The sequence below is a fragment of the Rhinopithecus roxellana genome, chromosome 13, assembly GCF_007565055.1.
Source record: "Rhinopithecus roxellana isolate Shanxi Qingling chromosome 13, ASM756505v1, whole genome shotgun sequence".
Classification (NCBI taxonomy): Eukaryota; Metazoa; Chordata; class Mammalia; order Primates; family Cercopithecidae; genus Rhinopithecus; species Rhinopithecus roxellana.
The window spans coordinates 130,057,893-130,070,789 of record NC_044561.1 but is presented as its reverse complement, the minus strand read 5'-3'; the positions used below and the strand labels follow the sequence as shown (position 1 = coordinate 130,070,789).

The 12,897-nt window shown below is 44.7% G+C and overlaps 1 protein-coding gene across 9 annotated transcripts in view; it reads left to right on the top strand.

Annotated features, from left to right (window-relative positions):
• The window catches only part of NFATC2 (nuclear factor of activated T cells 2), a 179,991-nt gene that overhangs the window by 82,986 nt on the left and 84,108 nt on the right, over window positions 1–12,897 (top strand). For all 9 annotated transcript variants that reach the window (XM_010363374.2, XM_010363376.2, XM_010363375.2 and 6 more), the window contains exons 4-5: window positions 4,354–4,556; window positions 6,231–6,403. In XM_010363374.2, coding sequence (XP_010361676.1) covers window positions 4,354–4,556; window positions 6,231–6,403 — 376 coding nt within the window. The remainder of the gene's footprint in view (window positions 1–4,353; window positions 4,557–6,230; window positions 6,404–12,897) is intronic.

Below are 12,897 nucleotides of genomic sequence, written 5' to 3'. Positions count from 1 at the left end.
TCCCTTTGAGGACCTGCCGTTTCTGACCTGTAGTCAGAGAGCAGAGTGGAATCCACCAGGCACTGAGGACAGGGAGAAGGTGGCAGGGAAGCAGGTGGGTTTGGAGCCTGAGAGGCTGGAGTTTGGAACCTGGCTCTGCCTTATGCTCACTGTGTTGACTGGGACAAGTTGCCTGATCTTAGCAACCTCAGTTTCCTCACCTGTAAAATGTGGGTAGCAGTGAGCCCATTTTATATGGAATTGTTGTGAGATGTATAAAACATCAAGTGTGAGGCCGGGCGCGGTGGCTCAAGCCTGTAATCCCAGCACTTTGGGAGGCCGAGACGGGCGGATCATGAGGTCAGGAGATCGAGACCATCCTGGCTAATACGGTGAAACCCCGTCTCTACTAAAAAATACAAAAAACTAGCCGGGCGACGAGGCGGGCGCCTGTAGTCCCAGCTACTCGGGAGGCTGAGACAGGAGAATGGCGTGAACCCGGGAGGCGGAGCTTGCAGTGAGCTGAGAGCCGGCCACTGTACTCCAGCCTGGGCAGCAGAGGAAGACTCCGTCTCAAAAAAAAAAAAAAAAAAAAAAAAAAAAAAAAAACATCAAGTGTGGTGTGTAGCATGAGGGAAACATGCTTTCACTGCTGCGTTACTGTTTTTTGTTGGTGTATTTGTTTGAGACAGGATCATGCTCCGCTACCCAGGCTGGAGTGCAATGGCACAACTGTGGCTCACTGTAGCCTCAACCTCCTGGGCTCAACTGATCCTTTTGCTTCAGTGCCACAAAGCAGCTGAGACTACAGACATGCGACACTATGCCTGGCTAATTTTTGAGTTTTTTTTGTGGAGACAGGGTTAGGCCATGTTGTCCACACTGGTCTTGAGCTTCTGGGCGCGAGAAATCCACCCACGATGGCCTCCCAATGTGCTGGGATTACAGGCGTGAGCCATCATGCCTGGTGCTGCATTACTGTTGATGGTGACAGATTATTCAACAAATGTTCATTGACCATGCTAATAAAATAAACAAGGTTCCTACTACTGTGAAACTCACCTTCAGGCAGGAGAGAGAGGTGTTCAGCAAATAACTAAACAAGGAAATTTCAGGTGTTAATGAAGTAAATATTCCAGTGATGTGCTAGTAAATGCTTAACATCCAGTTTTCCAGGGGGAAAAAAAACCCTGGTTTATAGCATCTGTCAATTTTTGTGGTGTAAATATTCCCACTATGGCTGGAAATGTACATACTAAGTGACCAAAGTGGTGTCAACTGGCTCTTAAAATTCCTATAGGTTTAATGATTGGTTCTTGTAATGCCTAAAGAGCTGGCTTTAGCACTCAGTGTATCTAATCTGGTTCAGGAAAACCTGAAGGTTTGAAACCCAAATGTACCAGTGGAAGAGTATTCTAGGCAGAGAAAATGGCTTGTGCAAAGGCCCTGAGGTCAGAAAGACCTTGGTGTGTTCAGGGAACAGGAGGATGGCTGGGGTTGGCAGGAGCCTAGCGGGGTGGTGGAGGAGAAGGCAGAGGCTGGGCTGTAGGAAGGCTCTTAGACTATCACACCGAGTTTGGATTTTATTCTAAGGCCACAGGAAGTCTTTGGAGGGTTGTAGGCAGGGGAGTGTCCGGATCTGATTTGCATTTTTAAAAGATCATTGAGCTGTTCTGTGAAAGACCAGCCAGCGGTAAGCTGAGCAGTCTGTGCTGGTCACTCCAATGAGGGGTGATGGTGGCTCGGGCAGGTGTGCCAACAAGAGAGGGGATGCAAATGGCTGGATTCAGGTGGAGCTGTAGGGACATGATAGATTTTATCTCCAGGTGTTCCCTGCCTGTTTATCTTGAGTACACCCAGCAGGCGATTTCTGCGCTTCTGTCATTAGGAGGAAACAGCTGCACATCATCAGGGCTCACTCTCCATCCTACCTTTCTTCTTGATACCAACTCCTGATAAATCCAGGAGAGGAGATGAGGAAATATATTTGTCTTGGGCTCAAATGCAAAGCAAAACCAACAAAAACAAAATCTCTTCTCAATGCTGCCCTTCTTTTGATTTTCGTCACCGAGCACAGTAGCTGTTCTTCAGATAAGGGGCTTCTGACTTGGATTTCCATCTTGGCCCAAGGCCGCCTCTCAGGTGTGTGTCAGACACTTAGGTAAGTGTCTGGCCGGTTATGAAGAAGGTGATCATCTAACACAGTTCCACTCCCAGCCTCTCTCTTTGTATGGCTTTTAGAAGGGGACAGGAGCGTGCCATCTTTTCAGACCAGCATTGTTCAATAGGACTTACTGTGATGATGAAAATGTTCTGTGTCTGTGCTGTTTGTGCACTGTGGCTGCCAAGCACTGAAATGTGGCTAGTGTACCTGAAAAACTGAACTTTCAATTGACTTAATTTTAATGAATATATCCATGTGGTTAGTGGCTCTTGCATTGGATAGCACAGTTCTAGACCATGTGTAATCATTCATCACCTTGCAACTTTGCCTTTTGGCAGGTGACTGGAGATCCTACTGAAGGATCTCCAGAGAAGAGTGGGCTCTTCGTGAGTTGTCAGTTGTAGTCCCACTCAATTAGTGGAGAAAGGAATAGAGGCACAAAAAGATTAAATGATTTGTCTAGTGTTTCTCCACCCAATGACCAGACAGGAACACATCATCAAACTCTAGATTAATGTCCTTTTGTCTCTTGTTATTTTATATATATGTATATACACACACACACATATATACACATACATACATATATATATACTTTTAATATTTCACAGGTTTCTAGGAATCTATTCTTCCTATAACATGGCATATAAAGTCAAAGTCCTCTTTGATCAGCTTCTCAATCTTGAGCTCCTCCTCCATTCACAGAGGTGATGATGATGTGGTCAGTTTGGAGCACATCCTTTCACATCTTTTTCTATTATAACTGGATGGATGGAAAACATTCTGCATTTCTTTAAGTTGTGTCATGCTATACATATTTTTCTACACATTGCTTTTGTTTTTCAAGAGTGTGTCCTAGATCTTTCTGGGTCGGTTCATAGACTTCTACCTCACTATTTTTTAAAATGCTTCTTAGTGTATCATAGCCTAGGAATGTCCTATTAGTAGTCAGGCTATTGACGTAACTCATTGTTCATTATTCTGTTTGTTTTTGTAAACATTTTTGCACGTGTCTCCTGCATATATAATGTTTCTCTAGGATGCATACCAAGAGGTGGAATTACTGAGTCAAAGAATGTTTATTTATGTAGTTTTACTAAATCTGTTGCTCTAATACTCTTTAAAATAGTTATACCAGTTTATATTGCTATCATCTGCATAAAAGTGTCTGTTCCTCCGCAATCTCCAAAATACTTGATATTATCAAATATCTACATGTGTGCCAATCTAACTTTCATGGGTGAAAAGTGGTATCTCATGGTTGTCTTATTTGCATTTTTCTGTTTAGAAGTCAAACTGGTCATTTGTTTTTCTCTGAATTTTCTGTTCAAATATCTTACTCATTTTTTTTTCTGTTGGATAACCTTATTAATTCATTCATCAAATATGTACTAGAATGCCTGCTAGGTGCCAAGCATTATTCTAGGCGCTAGAGATTTTGTGGCAAATTAACTAGACAGACATCCCTGCTCTCAGAGACATGACAGTTTAGTTCTGGGAGAAAGACTTAGACAAAAGGAATCAAGAAAATATATAGTGTGTTGGACTGGATAAAAAGTAGAGGGAGATAGGGAAAGCCATTGGGATTGGGATTCGATTCTAAATAGATGGCCAGGGAATCTTTTACTTACTCACTATAGGCATTCTTCATATATTGTATGTGCTAATCTTTTATCTGTTATATGTTGCACATATTTTCTGTCAGTCTTTATCTTTTGACTTAGACTATGGCATTTTTGTCACACTCTTTTTTAGAGTTACACAGTCAAACTTTGTTCATTGGAATATAGTCATGTAAGAAGTGACAGTTCTTTCTTCTGATCTTCCCAGGGAATCACTATCAAGAGCTCTATGTTTATCCTTTCCGTTGATTTTCAGTTAATTTCAGTTATCCTCATTACTATGCAACACTCCTTCCACCCTCAGTCATCAATTAAGCAGTTTCTGGCTGTTTCTCCATAAATGCAATTCTGACTGACTGTATTCTTTCTAGTGGCTGCTTAATATTCAATGTTAGAGGGGATGCCTGTAATTTATCCAAGCGTTACCCTCTGGCTGGACATCAAGGTTGTTTCCAGTTCTCCATTCTTCCAGATGCGGCAGAAATCCCATACTCTCTCTGCTGCCCGTGAGCTCTCTGGTCTTTTTTGTTTATCGGATTAGAGCCACCACACCCCACATCATCATGATTTTGTTTTCTCCCCTACCAGCTCCATGGCTACATGGAAAACAAGCCTCTGGGACTTCAGATCTTCATTGGGACAGCCGATGAGCGAATTCTTAAGCCGCATGCCTTCTACCAGGTGCACCGAATCACGGGGAAAACTGTCACCACCACCAGCTATGAGAAGATTGTGGGCAACACCAAAGTCCTGGAGATCCCCCTGGAGCCCAAAAACAACATGAGGGCAACGTAAGGGCTGGGAGCTGAGGGCGGTGGGTCTTCATGGAGAAGTGAGCAGGCGGCAGGTGCCGGGGATTTGGGAGAGGGAACTCTACGGAACTGATGGAAGCAGCTGTTGATGGCAGTTCTCAGTCTGTGATCCATCAACCCATTGTGATTTCTGTTTTAAATGTTTCTATTTTAAAAGCATAATATGTAGGCCAGGCATGGTGACTCACACCTGTAATCTCAGCACTTTGGGAGGCCGAGGCAGGTGGATCACTTGGGATCAGGAATTTGAGACCAGCCTGGCCAACATGGGGAAACCCCATCTCTATTAAAAATACAAATGGCCGGGCGCGGTGGCTCAAGCCTGTAATCCTAGCACTTTGGGAGGCCGAGACGGGTGGATCACAAGGTCAGGAGATCGAGACCATCCTGGCTAACACGGTGAAACCCCGTCTCTACTAAAAAATACAAAAAACTAGCCGGGCGAGGTGGCGGGCGCCTGTAGTCCCAGCTACTCGGGAGGCTGAGGCAGGAGAATGGCGTGAACCCAGGAGGCGGAGCTTGCAGTGAGCTGAGATCCGGCCACTGCACTCCAGCCTGGGCGACAGAGCGAGACTCCGTCTCAAAAAAAAATAAAATAAAATAAAAAATAATAAATAAATAAATAAATAAATAAATAAAAATTAAAAAATACAAATACAAATATTAGCTGGGTATGGTGGCAGGCGCCTGTAATCCCAGATACTCTGGAGGCTGAGACAGGAGAATTGCTTGAACCTGATGGGGGGAGGTTGCAGTGAGCCAAGTTCACACTACTGCACTCCAGCCTGGGTGACAGAGCGAGACTCTGTCTCAAAAAAAAAAAAAAAAAAAGTATAGTATGTCAGCATTTTCATGTGTCTTGGGAGGAAGAATACTCATGAATCTTTGTATTATGTTGCATGGGATCAGGTTAAATTTACTTAAAAAATTAATTTGACCTAGAGAGATCATTAAGTAATGATGCAGAGAGGTCCAAATTCACAAAGCTAATATGCTTGGGGCTAAAGTCTGGGAACCATTGCACACGTTTTGGGGTTTAAAAAAAACCCTTTGGATGGGAAAATAAATTCAAATTTACAGAAATACTGCAAGAAGTATACAAAGAACTCCTGGAATCCTGCCCCCTCGGCTTTCCCAGGCGTTAACATGCTTCACCTGTGCTCCAGCACGTTCCTTCCCACCTCTCCATTTTTTCCTGAACTATTTGAGAGGTAGTTGCAGACTTTACGCTCTTTTACTTTTAAATGCTTCAGGGTGCATTTCCTAAGAACTAGGATGCTCTCATACACAATGACAGTACATTTATTCAAGAGATTTCATGTTGATTCACTACTCTTATCTATTGAATGGTCCACAATCAGTATTCCCCAGTTACATAGAGTTTTTCAGGTATTTTTGAGAGTAGAAGAGTTGCCATGAAAAATCACCCTAGAGAAGTAATTTTCACTGGGGAATTTCTCTAATTGCTTTGTTAAGTTTGTTTTTACCCCCATCTTGGTATACATTCCTGGCTGAAATGCTTATGTGGGTGTATTGCAGTTTTCCCCAGTGGCTGGCTGTAAAATTATTTTGGCTGCCTAAGGCAGTTTTGGGGGTGATCTTTCCTGCTCCTGAAGATAGTTGGTGACAATGGGGTTCTTAACATTCTGGCAGCATCGACTGTGCGGGGATCTTGAAGCTTAGAAACGCTGACATTGAGCTGCGGAAAGGCGAGACGGACATTGGAAGAAAGAATACGCGGGTGAGGCTGGTTTTCCGAGTTCACATCCCAGAGTCCAGTGGCAGAATCGTCTCTTTACAGACTGCATCTAATCCCATCGAGTGCTGTAAGTTGGACCCTGGGGCCCGGTCTTTCTTTGGAAAGCGTAGGGCACATGGGCTTCCCCTGGGAGCAGTGTATTCTGGGTGAGGTACCTGGGGTGGCCTGTGGGAATGTGTGGGACCCCCAGGGTTACGCTGACCCAAGATGACCAGAGGGGCCAGAGACAGAGCACACTGCAGTGTTCTCTTGCTGCTTCTATTGAGTTCTGTATGGTTTCGTGGCCTCACGGGAAATTTAAAAATAATAGGGCCAATAAGTAGCTTAAAGCTTCGTTCGGAAGACTTGAGATACGTAAATATCGTTCTGGTCTTAAAGGATAGATGCATTTGGAGTGAGTTTGCTGTGCGTGGTTCCCTTTTTTCTTTTCCTTCTTTATTGTTTAAATAACAATAACAAACCACAGCAGCTCTCACTCACTGAGCTTCAACTCTGCCGCTCACAGTGTTAAGTGCTCAGCATGAATATTCACAGTAATCCCTGGCACTAGCTGGTGTCGGTGTGCCCATTTTACAGATGAGGAGGTAGAGTCACAAGAGGGTAAGTTGTGCACACAACCAAAGAGTGGCAGGGTTGGGACTGGAACCGGGGCTTTTGCATGCAGGAGCCATGCCCTGTCCCCCATCCATAGCCCATCTCTGCGTGTTGACTGAGCTCTATTTTGTATCCTGCACTATCCCAGGGGTTGGGGATCCACAGATGAGCAGGCCACTTTCTCTGGCCTTAATGAGCTTACAGTCTGGAGAGGATAAGGACACCCAGACAGATGGTTGTGTCATTACAGAAGATTTTCAGAATCCAATATGAAGTGACCAGGATCTGCCATTTGGAAGGACACCGAGCAGAAACCTGGCACATTTCTATCAGGTTTCAAAAGAAGAAGTAGCTTTGAGCTCATTCTTACGTACTTTGTACCTAAGTTTAAAGTCTACCTGTATGTTAACACAGTTCTGTAGTTAATCTTTGCGATTAGATGTGACAACACTTATCATCTGTTTAAAAGTTTAGGAGTTACTTTAAAAAGTATAAAGAAGAGGCCAGGTGCGGTGGCTCACACCTGTAATCCCAGCACTTTGGGTGGATCACTTGAGGTCAGGAGCTCGAGACCAGCCTGGCCAACATGGTGAAACCCCATCTCTACTAAAAATACAAAATTAGCCGAGCATGGTGGTGCGCACCTGTAATTCCAACGACTTGGGAGGCTGAGGCAGGAGAATCACTTGAATCCAGGAGGTGGAGGTTGTGGTGAGCTGAGATTGCATCACTGCACTCCAGCCTGGGTGACAGAGTGAGACGCTGTCTCAAGAGAGAAAAAAAAAAAGCATAAAGAAGAAAAAAATAGGCATTGTTCCAGAAACAAAAACTGTTTTTATTATTTTAAAGTCTCTTTCTTATAACAACATTTTGTTTTATGCTCTGATAAACATGTTGCATATTAAATTATGGTTCAGGGTTTTTTTTTCCTTTTTGCTGGACATTTTACCATAACTAGGTGTCACAAAATTAACTTCCTACAGAGGCCAGGGAGGCTGTGAAAATGAAGGGGTAGGCTGGGTGGCAGACATCAGGGAATAGTGGAGATTGGGGACATTCCCCACCTAAATGCGCTGTTGCTACTCAACTGCAGCCAGTATTTCCACATGGGAATATAGACTCAATGTGGTCAAATGTTTTGGTTATTTTTTGTTATTGAGAAGGAGTCTCGCTCTCTCGTCCAGGTCAGACTGCCGTGGCGTGATCTCGGCTCACTGCAACTTTTACCTTCTGGGTTCAAGTGATTCTCCTGCCTCACCCCAGCCCTCTGAGTAACTGAGATGACAGGCACCTGCTACCATGCCTGGCTAGTTTTTTGTATTTTTTAGTAGAGATGGGGTTTCACCATGTTGGCCAGGCTGGTCTCGAACTCCTGACCTCAGATTATCCACCCACCTCAGCCTCCCAAAGTGCTGGGATTACAGGTGTGAGCCACCATGCCTGGCCTATTTTATTTTACTTTAAGTTCTCAGGTATGTGTGTAGGAGGTACAGGCTTGTTACATAGGTAAACATGTGCCATGGTGCTGCGTGTATCAACTGGTGCTGGAAATCATCTGGTTTTTAAAAATAAACCAAAAAAATCCTGATTTTAAAAAATGGCAAAAAATCAAAATGCTCTGTGGTCAGAAAATATCTGCAGATAGCTTCTGTTAATCAGAGGAAGTCTGAAGACTAACATGCAAAAGGAAAGTGTATTTTCTGCAGAAGAGTTTGGGAAAGACTAGCCCTCATAGTGAAAAGTCAGGAAGGAGAGAGGATGGGCCCTTCTTTGGGAGAGCAGCCAGAACTTGGTCTTGGTTGGTCTTTGGAAATGAATGAAGAGTCACTATAATTTCTTTCAGCCTTTCGAGTCAGGATGTGGCTCAGTCTGAATTGGTGGTGAGCTTGTATTCTGACCTTAGGAGAGAAAGACCCAATAGTAGATAACAAGGGAGAACATGTTGAAAACCCGGTTACTAGAAATATTGGAACTCCCCTACTCAGCTTAGTAGACCCCACTCCTGTCCATCAAATGCTGGTCATGATGGCTGCCCCACCAAAGTCTTGGTTTTGAACCTCTCAAGATGTTTTTGGAAGGAAACTTGCAGTGATCTGGGGGACTCTGAGCAGATAAGGTCTCCCCTTTCTGGCAAATGACTCACTTTCCAGGATGGGACTGGGGTTTGTAGCAAGGTGGGGACAGTAGCCCCTGATCCTCCCTCTCTTTGGGTTTCTCAAGGCAACTTATCTTATGTCGATCTAAGACTTTGAGGATCATCACTTAACCACATGTACCTCCAGCAACATCTTCAGGGTGTTAGAAAGCTATTTGAACATTGAAAATTGTTTTCTTTTCTTTTTAAAAAGGCATTTGCCTGATTCGCCTGCCTTCTTTTGACAGAGAAGGAAACTGAGACTTCTTGGTAAGGTGATTCACCTGTTTTTACTTGGTAGGTAGGAAAGCCAGTCTCCAACTTTCTGGTTCTATGAAATCTCTTCTTCTTTTGGTTCCCATAACCCACCCTCTCTTGCAGTACCAAGCTGATCTACCAGCTGACCACTCTAATTCTCACTAATAATTTTCTGTCATTTTAATTTACTTCTTTGTTCTGTTTCCCTAGACCAGTGCCTAGTAGGTCCATAAATATTTATTGACTGCTTACTGTATAATCCATAGGGAGGTAGTCAGTAAATACATATTAGCAATTAGTCAGTAACATGGGCTGGCGGAGTATTGTAAAATAAATTGTTACTAATGACAGTATACCCTTAGACAGTGTATACTGACTAAGTGAGAGTCTCCAATGACAGGGAGAGTGAGTTGGTGAGAAGAACACTTTGTGGGCTGGTACTTATTTGCAAGGCTAACTTATTTACTTTGGAGATGCCTTTCATGTACCGTTTTAGGGATCAAGGGTAAGTTCTCAGATGCTAGCAGAAACAACATGAGCAAACTACCAGAGACTGCTCTTTGGAAGGTGGAGTGATTTGCTAGAAGTGCAGGTGCCTTATGTTTATTTGCATGCCAGCTGGCCAGAGCTGCAATCTCACTTTTGCACACACTGGCACCCTCATGTTTGCAGTCTTCTATTTCCACTAGGGCTTTAACATTGCCGGGGAGATCCTTCCAACTTCCCCCACTGCTCCTTTCCTTATTCTTGGGAAGACTGACCTGACCCTTCTCCGGTCTTCCAACCTGTCAATGCTGCCCGGACCCCTTCCCACTCCATGTAGATAACCGCACCTCCCATTTCTCTGGAGTATGGAAGAGGTCAGAGGGATCACCCCCGTCTTCCCCAACAATGAGCCTATCCATGATAGACAGCAGCTACTGGGGCCTGCCCTCTCTTCTCCAGTTGGCACGGAGCAGTTCCCCTCTCCTCCTGCTCAGCCTCATTCCCCGCCTGAGCCCAGCCTTCTTGGTGTTGTCAGCTTCAACTCCAGTTTCCCTGCAGGGGTAGAGCTGGCGCCTGCTTCCCTCTTATGTTAGTTTCCTAGGCTGTCATAACCAATTACTGCAAACCAGGTGGCTTGAAACAACAGAAATGTATTCTCTCACTGTTTTGGAGGCCAGAAGTCTGAAATCAAGGTGTTGGCAGGGTTGGTTCCCGCTGGAGACTCAGGGGAGAAACTGCCGGTGCCATCCCCACCAGCTTTTGGTGCCTGCTGGTCTCCCTGGCCTTCCTTGGCTTGTGGCTGCATTGCTCCAGTCTCTGCCTCTGTCTGCACATGGGCCTTTTCTGGGTCTCTGTGTGTGTCTTTTTCTGTTGCTTACGAGGATGCACTTATTTGGTTTATACCTAATCCAGGGTGATCTCATCTCCATTCTTACCTGAATTATATCTGCAAAGACCCTGGTTCCAAATAAGGTACATTCTGAGCTTGTGGGTGGATGGTTTGCAGGGAGGAGTCGGGTAGGGGGATACTATGTAACCCATTACATTTCCTCAACTGCATTTCTTGACTTCCCTTCCTGTCTGCTCCTCAGTTCCCAAATGCATTGGGATCTTTCCCTGACTTTTTGGCTTTTGCACACTGTCACTTCCACCCAGAACATAGGTTCTCAAGCTTGACTGTATGCTAGAATTACTCGGGAGTTGTATTTAAAAAATACTGATGCCTGGCCAGGCTCGGTGGCTCACGTCTGTAATCTCAGCGCTTTGGGAGGCTGAAGCTAGAGGACTGCTTGAGCTCAGGAGTTGGAGACCAGCCTGACCAATATGGTGAAAACCCATCTCTACAAAAACAATTAGCCAGGTGTGCTGGTGCATGCCTGTAGTCCCAGCTATTTGGAGGCCTGAGGTGGGAGGATTGCTTGGACCCAGGAGGTTGAAGCTGCAGTGAGCCAAGATTGCACCACTACTCTCCAGCTTGGGTGACAAAGTTAGATGCTGTTTCAGAAAAGAAAAGAAAAAAAAAAAAAAATACTGATGCCCTGGTCCCACCCCGGAGACTCTGATTTGGTTGTCAGGATGTGGCCTGGCCATGGGGGCTTTCAGAGATCCCCCAGTGATTCTGATGTGGGGCAGACTTTGAGGTACTTATCTGGAGCCCACCCCTCCCTATCCTCCAGTGGCTTGGCTAACCCTTTCTCCTCCAAGGCCTCTGTTTAGATGGCTCCTCAAGGAGGAAGCATTCCCTGACCCCACATAGTACGGGGTCCCCCACTTTGTGCTCTGACAGCCCCATTTACTTGTCAGTCTCTGTCCTATAAAGACTGAACCAGGCAATATTTACCAGGGCTTGGCACATAGTGACTGTCTCCAGACTGTATTTCCACACTGCCCAGTGGGGGAAAAAAGGCTGCAATGAGATAGGAGACGTCCACAGGCACACACCTGGTCCTGAGATAACTTAACAGAACCTCTCCAGCCATGTCTCCAGGCCCAGCCATGTCTCCAGGCCCAGCCATGTCTCCAGGCAGTTCTGCCCAAGCCACCATGGCTTTCTCCCTGCCCAGCAGATGGGCCTCTCTGCTCAGGGTATTTCAGAAAACATGTAAAGCAATTTCACACAAAGCCCTGCCAGCTCAGGGCACAGAATGTAAATTCACTTTGCTCATTTTGCAGGGCTTGGGAGTGGGTATGGGGTGTGGGTTAGAAAATGGATTTTCTCACATGCTCTTTTCCCTCTCTGCCTCTCTTTGTGACATATATATTTTTTATGGAGGTATAATTAAAGTAGATTGCACAGATTGTAAGTGTTCAGTGATTTTTGACAATCGCATATACCCACGTAACCACCACTCAAGACAGCACTTTCTTCACTCCTGAGCGTTCCCATGTCCCTTCAGCCAAGGCCTCCTCCTCAAGCCCACACACGGAGGCAGCCGCTGTTCTGATTTCTATCATGGTTGATTAATCTTCCCTGTTCTAGAACTTTATAGAATGGAATTAATACAGTGTGTACCCTTCTGGGTCTGGCTGTTTTTGCTCAGCATGTTATTTTTGAGATCTGTCACTGCTGTGGAGTGCAGTACTGGATTCAGTAGTACATTCCTATTTATTGCTGAGCACTATTCAATTGCATGAATATAACAATTGTTTATTTACCATTGATAGACATTCGGTCTGTTCCCAGGGCTTGGGTTTATGGATAAGGCTACTATGAACATTCCTATTCAAGTCCTTTTGTGAGCAAATGCTTTCGTTTCTCTTGGGTAAATGACCTAGGAATGGACTTGGATGTGTATGTTTTTATTTATGTATTTTCAACATCGTATTCCACTCTGAACAAGGATGTATGAGAGTTCTAGTTGCTTCACATCCTCACCAATATTTGGTATTGTCAGTCTTTTAAATTTTAACCCTTCTAATGAGTGTGAAACGGGATCTCAATGTAGTTTTAATGTGCATTTCCCTAATGACTACTGATTCAGATGCTTGTTGGCTATCTATGTATCTTCTATTTTTTTATTTTTTATTTTTTTGAGATGGAATCTCGCCCTTGTCCCCCAGGCTGGAGTGCAATGGCGTGATCTCAGCTC